The sequence below is a fragment of the Podarcis vaucheri genome (assembly GCF_965113315.1).
Source record: "Podarcis vaucheri genome assembly, chromosome: 17".
NCBI lineage: Eukaryota > Metazoa > Chordata > Lepidosauria > Squamata > Lacertidae > Podarcis > Podarcis vaucheri.
The window spans coordinates 27,015,327-27,030,435 of record NC_138755.1 but is presented as its reverse complement, the minus strand read 5'-3'; the positions used below and the strand labels follow the sequence as shown (position 1 = coordinate 27,030,435).

At 39.0% G+C, this 15,109-nt stretch overlaps 1 protein-coding gene across 12 annotated transcripts in view; it reads left to right on the top strand.

The window, feature by feature from the left end:
- The window catches only part of SHOC1 (shortage in chiasmata 1), a 250,942-nt gene extending 237,027 nt beyond the window's left edge, over positions 1-13,915 (top strand). For 10 of the 12 annotated variants that reach the window (XM_082204533.1, XM_082204532.1, XM_082204529.1 and 7 more), the window contains 12 exons: positions 569-750; positions 1,163-1,235; positions 2,406-2,475; positions 2,595-2,779; positions 3,530-3,647; positions 4,455-4,566; positions 5,751-5,872; positions 7,467-7,560; positions 8,731-8,862; positions 10,224-10,373; positions 11,099-12,038; positions 13,571-13,915. In XM_082204533.1, the coding sequence (XP_082060659.1) occupies positions 569-750; positions 1,163-1,235; positions 2,406-2,475; positions 2,595-2,779; positions 3,530-3,647; positions 4,455-4,566; positions 5,751-5,872; positions 7,467-7,560; positions 8,731-8,862; positions 10,224-10,373; positions 11,099-12,038; positions 13,571-13,674 (2,282 nt within the window). In that variant the 3' untranslated portion in view covers positions 13,675-13,915. The remainder of the gene's footprint in view (positions 1-568; positions 751-1,162; positions 1,236-2,405; positions 2,476-2,594; positions 2,780-3,529; positions 3,648-4,454; positions 4,567-5,750; positions 5,873-7,466; positions 7,561-8,730; positions 8,863-10,223; positions 10,374-11,098; positions 12,039-13,570) is intronic. The other 2 variants (XM_082204535.1, XM_082204536.1) reach the window with 2 other exon arrangements.
- Positions 13,916-15,109: the final 1,194 nt, after the last annotated feature.

Below are 15,109 nucleotides of genomic sequence, written 5' to 3'. Positions count from 1 at the left end.
GCATTGTATTTTTGGTTTATTTTTACAGCATTACAGTGTATGTCACCTCCAAATGAATCAAGTATTTATATGGTTTGAGGGAATGTGTTTATTATGCTTAGGGCTGTTTCTGTACTATATACAGTGGTGCCTCGCAAGACGAAAAACGCGCAAGACGAAAGAGTTTTCCGTTTTTTGAGTCGTTCCACAAGACGAATTTCCCTATGGGCTTGCTTCGCAAGACGAAACGTCTTGCGAGTTCTTGCGAGTTTGTTTCCTTTTTCTTAAAGCCGCTAAGCCGTTAATAGCCGCTAAGCCGTTAATAGCCGCTAAGCCGTTAATAGCCGCTAAGCCGCTAATAGCCGTGCTTCGCAAGACGAAAAAACCGCAAGATGAAGAGACTCGCGGAACGGATTAATTTCGTCTTGTGAGGCACCACTGTATTTTTCTTTTGGTGTTGTTTTAATGTTAAACTTGACGGTTGCTTTGTGATTGTTTCGTACTGGACAATAAAAAGAAACAGTACTGTTACAGTACTGTTAATGATGATTTTGTAAAGCATGTGATTGATGTAATTAATTTTAAATAGGATATTTGTTCAACGCAAAAGATAGATATAAGGACTTCCTGGACCCCAGGCTGGATAATATTTGTAGATTGTTGGAGATTGTGCAGATTTCCATGCAGAAGCAAGAAGTCAATCCCAAGATAAAAGAACTGCATCATCAAATGTCCAAATGGGTGCAGAGTAATATGAATGATCAGAATAAGGTAAATAATATCAAAAGCTGGCATATCTGGTGAAAACCATGACTGCAATTATTATACAGAATTTTTAGCATAGCGTGAATTGCCAGGGAAGGAAAGTTCACCCACCTGTCAAAGTGTTGGAGAAATAATTCCCCACCCTTGGGGTAGGGGTAGTCTGCTCAGCAAAGCCTAGGACTGAGCATCTACAAATATTAGTTTTTCCATTGCCTTGTTTCTTATTTTTTCTACATCCATTAATCTACTTTCATATTTAATCTAAATTACTCTTGCTTCTTGCGATTAATCCTCAAGTCCTGAAAATATCTTCCACTATCTCAAATTATTGTCAAATATTTTAAATATCAAATACAGTCTGATCATTGTGTTGTTGTTTTTAAAATGCATATTTTATAATTTTTTTATGATGTGCCAGGTAGCAATTGTGACTAGAATGGGTTTTGATGAAGAAACAGATGTACTAATCAACACCATCAGTACAGTGCAAGGTAAATGTTATTTTTCGTATTGCTTGGAAACTGTATATACCCTAATGTTTGCATGCATGCTTGCTTGCATATTTCAATTCAAAAGTCTTGGATCAAAATCTCAAACTCTCATATTATTATTATTATTATTATTATTATTATTATTATATATTCTGTAGTTCTCTGAGCAATGATGATTTCTCTGTTTTAGTTTCCTTTTGGACAAGTTAGAGACACCTGCAGTGATTTAATGATAGGTGTTTATTTAAAAACAAGCACAGTGAGCATTGAGAGCCAGGTAGGACTACTAGAAGATAAAGTTGCATCAGCTCCTTCACAAGCAAGTGTGATCATCTCTTGAAGCCCCACAAAAGTCTTCCTAACTAAAAATCTCAGTCTTTAATGTTTGTTTCCCTCGAATCTCTGCAACTTTCTCCAGCCCTCACCTCAGGTTGTGGAGCATGTCCCAGCCACCAGCTATCAACGTTCAATTAATAAATCTTTCCAATTCAAGCAAAAGCCATTGAGCAGGCACCTCTGAATTGCTGTAGAAACATTAGATGGTCATTAGGAAGCAATCTGATATACAGATGATGGTCACTTCACAGTCATTACAGCATGATACTTTCTGCCCTTGGATGAAATATGAATGAGACTTTTCGTAGGAAATACAGCCCCTTTGCACGAGCTTTTATATAGAACTATAGAACTATAGTTATCAGCTTCAGAAGAATCAGGATATTAAGCTATGGTTTGAAGTTGGCTTAATATCCAGACTTGTTCAGAAGCTGCTAACCAGAGTTTCCTGGTCCAGAGGAAATTAGAAACTATGTATTGTAAATGGAAAAGTTTCCTATTTATTTGCTGTCTCACATCAAGGGGCTGAATGTATGGAAAACAAAGGCTCATTCATATCATTAAGACAACAGATGATCATCTGAAGTTGCCCTTTAAAGATTAATAATAACTTGGTGCACAAAATGTAAAAAGAAAAGAAAACGTCCCAGTACATTTATATAAATATTAAAGATAAAGTAAATATCATTACTATATGCTGGTATTTTTCACGCTCTCTTGTCTGATGGAACCTGACAAATGTTATTATTGGTTATTATTGGCCGTATGACAATTTCCACAGCTTCAAATGAACCTTTAATTGAGTCACTAACTTGCAGCTCTGTCTTCCAACAGGCTTGAAAATTGTGTATTTAGATTCTGAGGAAAGAGGTACTTTTCTAGAGAGCCAAAATGTAATAAGTAGGTGAGTATACTTCATTATTAGAAAATAGACTGGGATCTTGCAATTATTACAGAAAGGATTTGTTGGATGTAACTGAAGGTAGTCATACTAAAACTCCCCCACCTTTGCTTCGTTTGCAGTTTGGAAAGATCCTCTTGTGTGGTTGTATATAATCAGAACATTGGACCTGATTTCCCTTGGACTCATTTTTCATTAGTGGTGGAATATAATTATTCAGAAAAATCATCCTGGCTTGATATTTGCAAAAATCTGAATGTTTCTTACATAACTTTCATAACCACTGTTCCGGAAACATTTGGAATCGGTAAGTGAATGTTTAAATACTAAATAGATGATAAAAAGTCAAATAGGTTTGGGCATGCTTCATAAAAAGTGATCCAATATCTTTTCAAATGGTTACATAAAATTGACTCCCGGAAATGAAAGTCGCATAAAATCAAATGGTGCCCAGGGTTTCCTCCCCCAGCTATACAGCTGTAAAGGCAGAAAAGAACTAGTGCTGTGCTCTGATCTAATGGGAAAACTAATATATAGTGTTAATATAGCATTTTTTTAATATATTGTTTTGTGCTAGTCAACTCTAATGGGGTTTTAAAAAAATATAATTCAGCAATCTTAATCTTTTACTTTTACATTATTTCAGTAATCCTTACAGCAACCTTGTAAAGTATGTTAGTATTCATAGTACAGATTGGTAGCTGAAGCTGAAAGATTGTAGTTTGCCCGAAATAACTTTATATAGACTGAGAGGAGATTTTATTCCAGGACTGCCTGATTCACAGTTCACTTAAAAGCAGCATGATCATGTGCATATCTATGGCATCTCCATTATATATCTTTAGGTGCCAGGCAATAACACTCTTCTTCAACCAGGGCTTTGGCTGATTAATATTCTAAAGCATTTTAAATGTGTTTGTGGGAGGGGGGGTTGTTGTTTTCTGTTTTAACTACTCAATTGTGCTTTTATCTTGTGTTTTTATGAATTGCACTGAGACCTTTGGATGAAAGGTGGTATAGATATCTTAATAACAATAATACTAATAATATTCTTTAGAAGAGGTTTCTCCAGATAATTTTGGGTGTGTCCTCCTGGAACTGCCAATTCCATATGTTTTTCTGACATCTGAGGGCCTTCTCAATACCCCAGAAATCCTTCAGTTACTGGAGTCCAAGTAAGTAGTGAGCATCTTGCATTCTCTTTGCGTTTCCATTGTCATAGCTTGCGATTCCTCCTCAGCCTGTTCTCTATGGCTGTTAATAAGGATTGAACGTTAATAATCACTTGCAACCTACTTCTCGATTAAATGTGGCCAGTTGAGGATGAAGGAATCTGTCAATTTAGGTTTCTCACAGCTTCTCATTTTTCCAAGGCTAAATTCACTTTTCCACAATTCCTCAGCAATTTGCAATTTAAAACATTGCCAGCGTTTGGGTCCAAATTTATCCTAATAAGCACATTTTCCTATCGGTTTTTTTCACTAATATACACATTTTTGCAAGCAGTTACTAATAATATAATGCATTTTTGCATGTTATTTTCACTAATATATGTGTTTTTATGCACATTTCCCCTTAATATATGCAACATGTAGGTTGGTTGTATTGCAAAATTTGGCAAATGTCAATTTCAGATGATGGCTGCTGTCTGGTTTGCATATTGTTTTTGGAAGTGTGAATTAGATCCCCCCCCCCTTAAAATACAAGCAAAATATAGTTTCTTCCCGTTGGGGTGGGGTGGGGGGTTGTATGCCCTAGCCGTTTGTCAGGTAGCAAGCAATGAACTGGCAGAGGTGTGCGATGCAGGAGAGGTGAGCAAAGTCCTCTTATAATTTAGCAGGGCCGGATGACATGGGCATAGAAAGACTACCATGAGAGATAATGCTGGGACATTCAGTGCAGGAAGAGCACAATTTTAAGTATTTCAGTTGGGTTACTGAAATGTACACAGCTGGTCTACTAACAGGGACTAATCTGTACAGGTACAATATTACATTTATTGAGAGGAAGTGCTGTGAGGCATTACAGTTCTTTGGAAGCACGGACCGTTACATCGTGATGACTGTAGATGAATGCACTGCTATCGTTATTCAGGTAAAAATATGTGGCAGTTAAAGATTTTTCCCTTGCATATATACAAAGTTTTATGCTGTCCTGGACACTGAAGGGGTCTAAGATGTTTCACAGCTTAGTAATAAGTTAACATGAGAATATGTCAAATAATACGTAAATCTGTTAGCCAAGGGGGGATTGTTCTGTTGTATACCTACTAAATATATTATGTATTTTGCTCTATGATCCTGTGCATATCTACTCAGAAGTGAACCTTATTGAGTCAGCAAAAATTGCTGCTGGATAAGTGAGTACAGAGATGGCCAGTTACCCTGCTTTGGGTTGACAGCGTTGGCAGCCCCTCACAGGCTGTCCTCCATTTCCCTCGTAGCAAGGAATCACGTCCCAACAGCCGACAGTTGTAAAATCCCCCACTGGCCACATTACAGGGCAGAATAGCCCACCAAGGCTAAAGTTTAAATTGCCCAATCATGGGCTGCCAAGGGGGTGGAGCCTTGTTGGCAGGCTTGAGCGCAGAAGTTCTCACTCTGGTCTGCCAGTTAAGCGAGTACAGAAACACAGCTTTAGATCAAGTGGGTGATTGTTACTCAAGGCATAAACTTTATAAAGTGAATTAATGAAGGTTGTCAAGCAGACTTTTGAGCCTGTAAAATTACAAACCTCAGATAAATGGAGGGGTAATAAGTATAAGACACCCCCATGTATAAGCCGACCCCTATTTTTTTGAACCCAAAATTAAGAAATCAGTATTTCTTGAGTTGTTGAGCTTTTCTAGGGGGAGCTTACCCTTGAGTTGTTTAGCTATTCATGTATAAGATGACCCCCAATTTTTGCCTCATTTTTTAAAGGATAAAAACCATTGTCTTATACACGGGAAAATATGGTAATACTCATGTGGAAGCAAAAATATTGGTGGTTCTTTTTTTCTTCTAATCCACACTTTAATCCTGCATGAATTAGTTGCAGAGTTTAAGAGATTCGTGACATTTTAAACATTTAAGGCACACTCACTGATTCTGCTATGATTTAATAGGCATCTGTAATTCAAATCTCAAAACATACCTTAGCTTAAGTATCCCTGTTTTATAGAAAGTGAAACTCACTTTCCAAATTAGGGGTGAAATCCTGTGCTTCAACCATTTCCAATGATAGCTATAGTCTTGCATATACAATCAGCTCCTTGCTTTATACTTATTTTGTTGCAGAACATGGAAGAACTTGGTTATGAAAAATCTTCTGATAGCATTGTGTTAAGGCTTGTGGTGCTGTCACTCCAGTACAGCTCCTGTTGGATTATTTTCTACTCCCAAGAAAGATCAAATTCAGAGTAAGTTCATATCTTTTGTTTGACCCTAGTTCATGAGGTTTAGAAGAATGCCATCTTTTTTTAAGAAGTGAAAGCTCAAATTTGCAATATTTCTCCCAAGGCTGTAGCTGTAATGGAGGAGATCCTCTAGACCAGGGATGCCCAACAGGTCAATCAGCTCCTTTTCCTTTGCGTTGGCCTAAGAGCATCCGGCCCCTCCCCATCCCTCCATTTTCACATAACTGCTGGAACGGAAGACAGAGTTTTTACTCGTCTTACATTTTGCTCTTAATAACGGGGCTTTCCTCCCTAAAAAAAGCTCTTTGACCTGAACCCCTCCAAAATGGACTTGTCCTCCCTATAAAAAGCTCAACAACTTTGATCTGAACCTTCCCCAAAAGGGGTAGATCACTGCCAGTCCCCCCACCCCATGAGTAGATCACAGTCTCTTGGGAGTTGGACGTCCCTGCTCTAGACCTTTCCCCTGAATGTTCAGTATGGAAACTGTAGTTTACCTGTTTAAAACATACCTGTTCCTACCTTCCAGCATTCTGGCAAATGACTGCAAACACTTTGATATAGCAAACACTAGACACTTACTCTAAAATGTTTATTTTATTAATATCTCATACAGTGGAATAACCTTAAATATATTTAACTATGTTATGGTTAAGTTATTTATCCCAGTCCTGTGTATCCTGAGTTGCCCTCACCACAAAATTGCTGATTATGGGTCTGATTGCTGCACATGCCTTAACAAACATGCTTTGACTGCTGCTGTTCAGGAGCTGGATAGCAGCACGTTAAGAAGTGCAGGCCTCTTAAAAATGCTGCAGCCTAGCCAGTCACTATAAAGATGTTATTCCTCACTAATTATTTACAGGAGAACAGGGTCATTTCTGCATCCACATTCACTTTCCTGGTGCAGTCTGACTTTCTTCAGATCAGACAGAAATAGCTACCTTAAATGCTTTTTCCTTGTGAGGTTATGGAGAGAAGTCTGGGTTGTATGAATACTACCCATTCTGAGATATCTTGCTTTGATTCTTGTGGATGGAATCCAACTAAGTTTTACTGGGAATTGACCCATTGAAGTCAGTGGGCATAACTAATTTCAGCCGGCCTGCTCTGAGTAAGACGTAGTTAGATACGTTTGTCAGTTTTGCAGTTACTGAAGTGTCCTACATTTTTAACTTTGTTATTTTTTACTGTATCATGTAGTTCTGCCTGTACAGTTTTTATTGCATCCTTTCTATAGGTTAAGAAGAAGAATAACAGTGAATCTATATTTGACCGTACACCACTTAGAGATTTTATTTAAATGGTATTAAGTGGTATATACTGTAAATGTTTTAAAATAAATACATATATCACAGAAAGGAAAAATATTGGAACAAAGTAAGGATACATAGGGAAAGAATTCTGGCATGCAGTGTAAGCCAAATATATACATTTTATAAAAAGAGATAAATCTAAAGAATATTAATGTTGTATGTACTTTATCACACTGTTTCCCCAGCAAATGTTCAGGTAACTTAATGTTCAATATTTCATAGATTTTGAACACATACCCTACAGATATTGACTAAGTGTAATGAAATACTACTTTATTTAGGTATAGTCTAGCTGGAAAGACTCTGTATCACCTAACCTTGATTTATGGAGCCTTGGTTTCATTTGCACAGAAGTCGGAAGACTTTGACGTAAAGGTAGTTTTTTGTAAAATATATTCTTTAATGTTGCTGATGAAACTCCATTAGCAGAATGTTTGGTCCTTCATGCACAGACAAAAGATAGGAAATTGGTTAGATTTTAATATCTGCTGTAAAGGAATCTCAAAGGATGTGTGGGATCTGTCAGTAACTTGGTTTGCACGAAATGCTAAGATAAGGTCTGTTTGCACACCGAAACCTATCCTCACCAATGAACTATGACTTGCTAGTGATCAACAAATCGGAATACAAAACCACTGTTTGAAGTTGGCTTATGAATTGCAGCTTGTGTCAACCATGGCTTCTTGTTGCATCTAACCCCACTATGCAAGCACAATCCTGGTTAGTGTTGGTGCCCCGCCTCAAGACCTGTCTAGAGAGAAATGCGGCAAAAGTGATTAGCAAACAGAAACCAACATTAGATGAAACAAGACTCCAAATATTGACCCTGCTTTGTTCAACAAACTATAGTTAAGACAAACCATAGCTTTGTGTTACAAGTGAAAGTGGCCACAGTTTTCAGTGGAGTCTGTATAAAGCTGTGTTTCTTATGTCATCACTTGGCTTCCCCCACCCCTATCATTTGGCCAGTATTCTAAAATCACTGTACTGAGTAATCTTGTGGCAAATTTATATCACACAAACTTCTGCTATCTATTGTCACAAGTATTGCTTGTTTGCACTGCCCACGCTATGTCTATTGTAGCTGGCACATGATAAGTTTCAAATAATTCTGGCATGTGACAGTAGGAAAAAACACTGTGGTCTGAACAGAAGTACCTAATGCCATGTTACCACTAGAGGTCAGCAAGCTCAGTTATCACAATTAAGCAATCCATTATTAATGTAAATTCTCTAGGTTTTTCTTCAACTTTTTAAATCCTGATTAAGCTCCTGATGTTCTGCTTGGAAAATAAATGAAAGCAAATGTAAATTCTTAGTTCAGGCTATTGCCTGATATAGCTGGGGTAAATTTTTTTAACCGCATATAGAGCTTACTGGAAAATTGGTAACTGAGGCCTTGATTATCTTAATGTTGTGTCTAGGCTGAGATTGTTAACATGCAGCATCAACCTGGGCATTAAATTGCCAAGGATTCTTGTTGTTTTGTTCCATTTTATGTAATCTTTATGTAATCTCTGTTCTGAATGTATAACAACATTTTAGGTGGTTCTTACACCAGGAGTTGAAGAGACAGCCCTTTTGGTTCGTCAGATCGCTGACCACATTCTGATGACTTCTCAAAGACATCCTCAGGAATGGCTAGACAAATCTTGGCTTTCCGTCTTGCCGTCAGAGGTGTGTTTCTCTTAAACAAACAGGGAACCTGTGGCCCTCCCAAATGTTGCTGAAGTACAACCTCCCACCCTCCCATCATCCCTGACCATTGGCAATGTTGGCTGGGGCTGATGGAAGCAGCAGGTGGAAAGCCACTCGTTCTCTTCTCTCCTTACAAGGGACAAGCAGTTCCTGTTCCATTGCATTTCTTTTATTCTTAATGTGTGTAGGCTACAATAGCAGGAAACACTATTCAAATGCAGCTGTTGCACATAAACGGATCCTCCAGAGGATAAGGACTGCAACCCACTTTACATGGTAGGCTCCGGTCCTTCCTTGCTAGTGGGTCTTCCAGATGGAAAAATGCAATCTGCCCATCTCTTATCAAAGAAAGGAATGAATCGCTGTATGCTGCTGGCTGGCTAAAAGCCACCCTATTCGTAAATAAATGTATGTTTTATATAATGATGTAGTTACTTTCTGGAAGGAAAATCCTGAAGCAAAACACACATAAATGAGAGAGGTGACCAGACTGAGATGTTGCCTGCCTTACCTGATCTTAGTTGATTCTCCAGGAAAACATGGCTGGAGGCACTGGCACACACTGATTTCTCACGGCAAATGAATCTGATTCATCCTCTTTCATTACTGTTGCTTTCAACATGGCAGATGCAGGCAGGGCAGAAAAGGAGCAAGCTGTTTTTAATGCCTTGTTGAAATTGTAATTTATAATGTCTCTTTCACAATGCCAGCTTCCTGGAAACTGGCTTAATTATAATATTGTTATGCTTGCCCCAGTTTCCTGAGAAGTTCCAGGAGCTCAGCATGCATCTGGATTTTGGTTTCCTTCTAAGTGGAGGGACTTAAAATATTTTGTAATATTTGAATTTATATTATTTTGGGCATAGGCAGAGGTGCAGTTTAACGCCTACAAATTGTAAACTCTGCTGCCCTACATCAAAATCCCATAAAGGCAGTTTTCAAAAGACACTTTCTAAAAACTAGCCCTTTGCTTCTTTCTTTGTTCCATTCAAAAAGCCCAGTCTTTGCTTATTTCTACTCACAAAGGTAGGTAACATCAGCTTGAGCAGCGGAAAATAAAAGGGATTGCCTTTGCCAAAATGGCTCTTGCCTTCCAGAGGCGTCTTCAGCTATCTTTTTACTTGTAGCCTCTCTAACAGCAGATGTGCCTGCCAACTTGGCCCGCTAACCATTAAGGTACATTTGTAGGCATTCTGGCCCCAGGAAACCTCTTTTATCCTACTTTGCAGCAATCAGTTAGCGAACGCATAAGCTATGACCTTTGAACTCAAAACAAAGTAAACATCACTTGCAACTGTCCTTGAAAATATAACAAAGTTAATTCTGGTTTTTCCCCTCAGGAAGAGAAATCCTTGTTTACATTTCCATGCATGAATCCTCTAGTGGCTCAAGTCATGTTAAAGAAAAGCTCTTCACTGGAGTGGCTTCTGTCAGCAACTTTTGACCAGCTTCATGAGCTTCTGCCTGAAGTGCCTGAGAAAGTTCTGAAGGTCAGATATTCAGAATCCCAGCATCTCCTATGTACCATGTGTGACTGTGTTTATATGTGTTTATGCAAGAATCCAGTACTTTAGGTTTGTCCAATCAATGGCGTAGTGTGGGTTGCAGCACCCAAGGACACCTGTATTGGTAGCCCTGATGTACCTCATTTATTACATTGTTTTTACTGGGTTACGGATGTTGCCATTACAATGTGGGTCTTCATCTGCGATTTTCCAGTGGCAACTATACCACAAAGAGATGCTGCCATTATAGATGCAACCAGTGTTTTATCCTGTGGCAACTATACCAAAACTATACCATTTTAGGCCATGGTTTTAGGAATCCTGCAATTGTCTTGCTCTTTTTCTCATGTGTGAATGTTTAATGCGATAATGCTGCGTTGCATTTGCCAGGCAGCTGCCACCCTAGTGTTACTGGATATTTCAAGATGAAATCCTGCTTATACCACCTTAAGATGTTCTAATACACCAGCACTGTGTTCAGCATGCCATCCTAAGTCTTGATTTGATAGCCAATAGAATTTTATACTTGAATTAAAGCATTAAATCTTCATATAAACTCAGTTTCCCCTTTAAGGTTTTGATGATTATGTCATTTTTATGCACATTCAGATTGGCATATTCCCTATCACTTAATAGTTGAAAATGCTGTGGCAATAAAAGCTTCATGTCTTTCTAGTGGTGTAGACTAGAATTTGCTTCTTCCATTCCAGCACTTTAGTGACATCACATCACTGTACATCTTGAACCCTCCAGCACAGCCAAAACTTCCAGAAGAAACTGTGTCACTTCAAAAAAACATAAAGGGCTCTATCAGGTCTTGCTCTGAAATTCCCTTTTCCAAGGCGGTGTTATCTGGCTTTCAAGGACACAGTCCCTTTACTGAATATTTTGGAAACTATGGTGAAGTACAGAACAGCAAAAATTGTTTCCCAGTTTACTACCAAAATGAGTCCTATACTCCTCTGAAATTAGGTGGAAAGCACAGCCGCTTAATAGCACCTTCAGTACCATACCAGGAAAAAGTTTGTTTCTTTCAGGATAATACAGGCATAGAGCGGCAACAGTACATCCCATTTGCGAAAAAAATGGAAGTGGAAAAAAGAACAACTTCATCACTGCTACCACCAGATGATCTGAAAGGACGTCCCCATATTAACTTTGAAGCTACAATGCCATATTTAGCATACAACCTGGGTGGAACAAATACGTATCTTGAAAATAGCGCGCAAAACAGAATGTACCGTTCAAAAGCTGCAGGCCAAATGCTTGCTCATCAAGATATTGAAAATGTACTGGAGGTGAAAAAGCAGTCACTTGTAAAGCAATGTGAATCTAGCAAGGATTCCAAATCTTCTTGGCATCTTGTCTCTAGCAGAGAAGATTGTCCAATCCAGCAGAACTCTCAGAGTTTTCTAGGAGAACTTGGTGCGACAGGATATAGTGGTCCAAAATTTCAGTTTGAGGAGACGTTTTGGGGTAACCAGTCATCCGTGCTAGCAATGGATTCATCTCCCCAGGATTCAAGTTTCAGCAAAGAATTATCTAGCCCAGATAGATTCTTTAATTTGGACTTTCCAATAACAGGAGAGTACACAAGAAAGAAAAATCTCAATGTGTTATCAACTAATCCAAGAGAATGCGTTTCAGCAGGTAGAGTAAAACCATAAAGCACTCTTTGCTGCCACTCTTTTCTGATTAAGTGAAAAATAGCTTTTCCATATTTTTTTTCTTACAGCTCCATGCCCTTTCACCTGCTATTGCTCAAAATTATGGAAATATTCTCAGAACAATGAGCAGTCCTTTTGTTTAATGGGGTATTTTGCCATTCCTACAGAATAAAATGCTGGGCCTAGTCTTAACCCTAAATATTTGAATGTGTTTGATTCTGTTGCGTTGATGGTTTAGGGCCAGCTCTCAGTTTACTGCTTCAGGCTTGCATTAAAGGAAGCTTCCTCTGAACAGAGGAAAAGTTAATTGAAATCTGTGGTGTTGCTCATATTGTTGAACCTTAGGGAAATTAGAGTGATTATGAGAGAGTTGTAAACAATGCTTTCAACTGGCCCTCGTGGATTAAAGTTGAGATCTGAGTAACTATACTTTTATGTACAGTGGTACCTCGGGTTACATTCGCTTCAGGTTACATATGCTTCAGGTTACAGACTCCGCTAACCCAGAAATAGTACTTCGGGTTAAGAACTTTGCTTCAGGATGAGAACAGAAATCATGCTCCGGCAGTGCGGCGGCAGTGGGAGGCCCCATTAGCTAAAATGGTACTTCAGGTTAAGAACAGTTTCAGGTTAAGAACGGACCTCCGGAACGAATTAAGTACTTAACCCAAGGTACCACTGTACTCTCTTCTTATACTTATTTTCTACCTAAATCTACTGCTTTGTTGAGCATTGAAATGCTCAATCATAATACACATTTCTTTTTTAAAAATTGAGATCTGTGGAATGACCAGGCATTAATTAGGTGTTTAACCATGGAAAATAGCCTCTTATGACAAAGCCTTTAAGGATTCAGCCAGTCTGACATTCTTACTGTGCTTCTCTATTTCCTTGCTTCTCTGGACATATTAATCTTAACATGTGAAGCTGTAAGCTTCATTTTAAACATTTCCCCCTTAATAATGTTGAATTTGTGCAGCTGAACACGTTAATAATTCTGGTTTAAAACCTTTTATTTACAAAGGAATATATCAGTTAATGCCTTAGAAACACTCGAATGCTGCACCACCGTTGAAAATTAGCAGATGTGGGAGTCCATGTAAGCAGCTCTGAGCTTTGTAAAGGAAGAGAAATAACTTAAAGAAATAAATAGTATGGTGTTAAAGCCCATAATTACACAATCCAAGATGCCATTTCAATGTTGTAACCTTGTCTCCATTTTAAGCTCTTACACACCATTGCTTTAGCGAGCAATTAATTCCTTTTTAAGACAGAAATTCGGGGCTACATGTAGCCAACAGTAAGCACTTTAATTAATCCAATGGGAGTTAAATAGAAGCTAAACCCTCTCAAACTGAAATAAATGGAACTTAAAGTGCTCCATTTTGGCTAGATCACTCCTTTAAATGCCTAAGCATGCAGACTTTTTCTTACTGCTGGATGGGATTAATGAGTTAGATCTGCATAATGCCTACTAGGTAATTGCTCACTTCTACACATTTTTTTTCCCTACAGCAGGTTTAAAATGCACCCAGTTACCACAGCTGAAAAAAAGACGTCTAACCTATGAAAAAGACCCTGGGAGAAGCGATGGTCAAACACGTCTCAAATTCCTTTAAAGGAAATGCAATCTCACCTTTCACACTTCTGTTTATATGTGATATACTTTAAGCAGTTTTAAAACAGTGTTATAATTTATTGTATACTTACTTTTAAACAGTTTTTAATATTTTCTTATACTGCTTGTTCGAGGGTGGGGTTTTTTGGAGATTGTAGAAAATAGGTTAGATAAGCCTGGAAAATTATTACACAAAGATGTGGTATGACGATTAAAATAAAGCACTGCATACTTAAATTATACATCATCTTTATAACTCATTCGGAGCATCTCTAGAAGGGGGGGGGGCTATATTTTCAACTCTGCCTGCAGAATTTGGAACAATGGCAGTTGTCCTGATTTGAGGCCAACAGACCAAGTTGTCACCCGTAGCTACCAGTGGATTGCTGCTAAGTCCATATTTCAAGACTGGACAGGAAAGGGGCACTTTCTAGGTTTCCAGGAAGAACTAGAGGAGAGAGGAAGCTCCCAGTTGATGTAGACCTCCTCCCTTTATTTGAGGCTGAAGGGGAGATGTAAAGTGGTGGTTGTCATGAGAAACCAGCTTGTCACTCCTGCCCAGGGCAGTCTCTTTATTGGGCCATAAATAAATGGTCTTAGAATATGTCAAATATCTCGGGGGAAATTCAGTGTGGCACGTCGCCAATTTTTCTGACAGTACAGGCTTTTCAGCTTGCCAGATGGAATGATCCTCCCTCTTCTACATGATCTGGTACTTCTCCTCATGCCCTCATGCCCCCCCAAAAAACCTGAGCCAATTTCAGAAGTCCCATTGCTTCCGCTAGCAGCACTAGTTACAGTGGTGCCTCAGGTTACAAACACTTCGGGTTCCAAACTCCACTAACCCGGAAGTAGTGCCTCGGGTTGAGAACTTTGCCCCAGGATGAGAAAAGAAATCATGCGCCAGTGGCGCGGCAGTAGCGGGAGGCCCCATTAGCGAAAGTGCGCCTCAGGTTAAAGAGCAGTTTGGGGTTAAGAACAGACCTCCAGAACGAATTAAGTTTGTAACCAGAGGTACCACTGTAATTGAATCCAGCCTCTGAAAAATATTCCTATAGATCTACAGTATAGGGATCATTGCTTTTAAAGGCCATTGAAGTACAGTCATACCTCATGTTATGGCCGCTTCAGGTTACGTGTTTTCAGGTTGTGGACCATGGGAAACCCAGAAGTACCGGAATGGGTTACTTCTGGGTTTTGCCGCTCGTGCATGCGCAGAAGTGCTAAATCGCGCTTCGCGCATACACAAAAGCACCCAATCACACCTGCGCAGATGCGGTGCTTCAGGATGCGAACGCTGCGGGTTGTGGGCGCGCCTCCATCACGGATTACGTCTGCAACCCGAGGTTCCACTGTAGTAATAAATAATCATAGTAACTTATATTTACAAGCCTGGAGGCGTCACTATTTTGAGTCCATTTTTGTGGTCTCTGAAC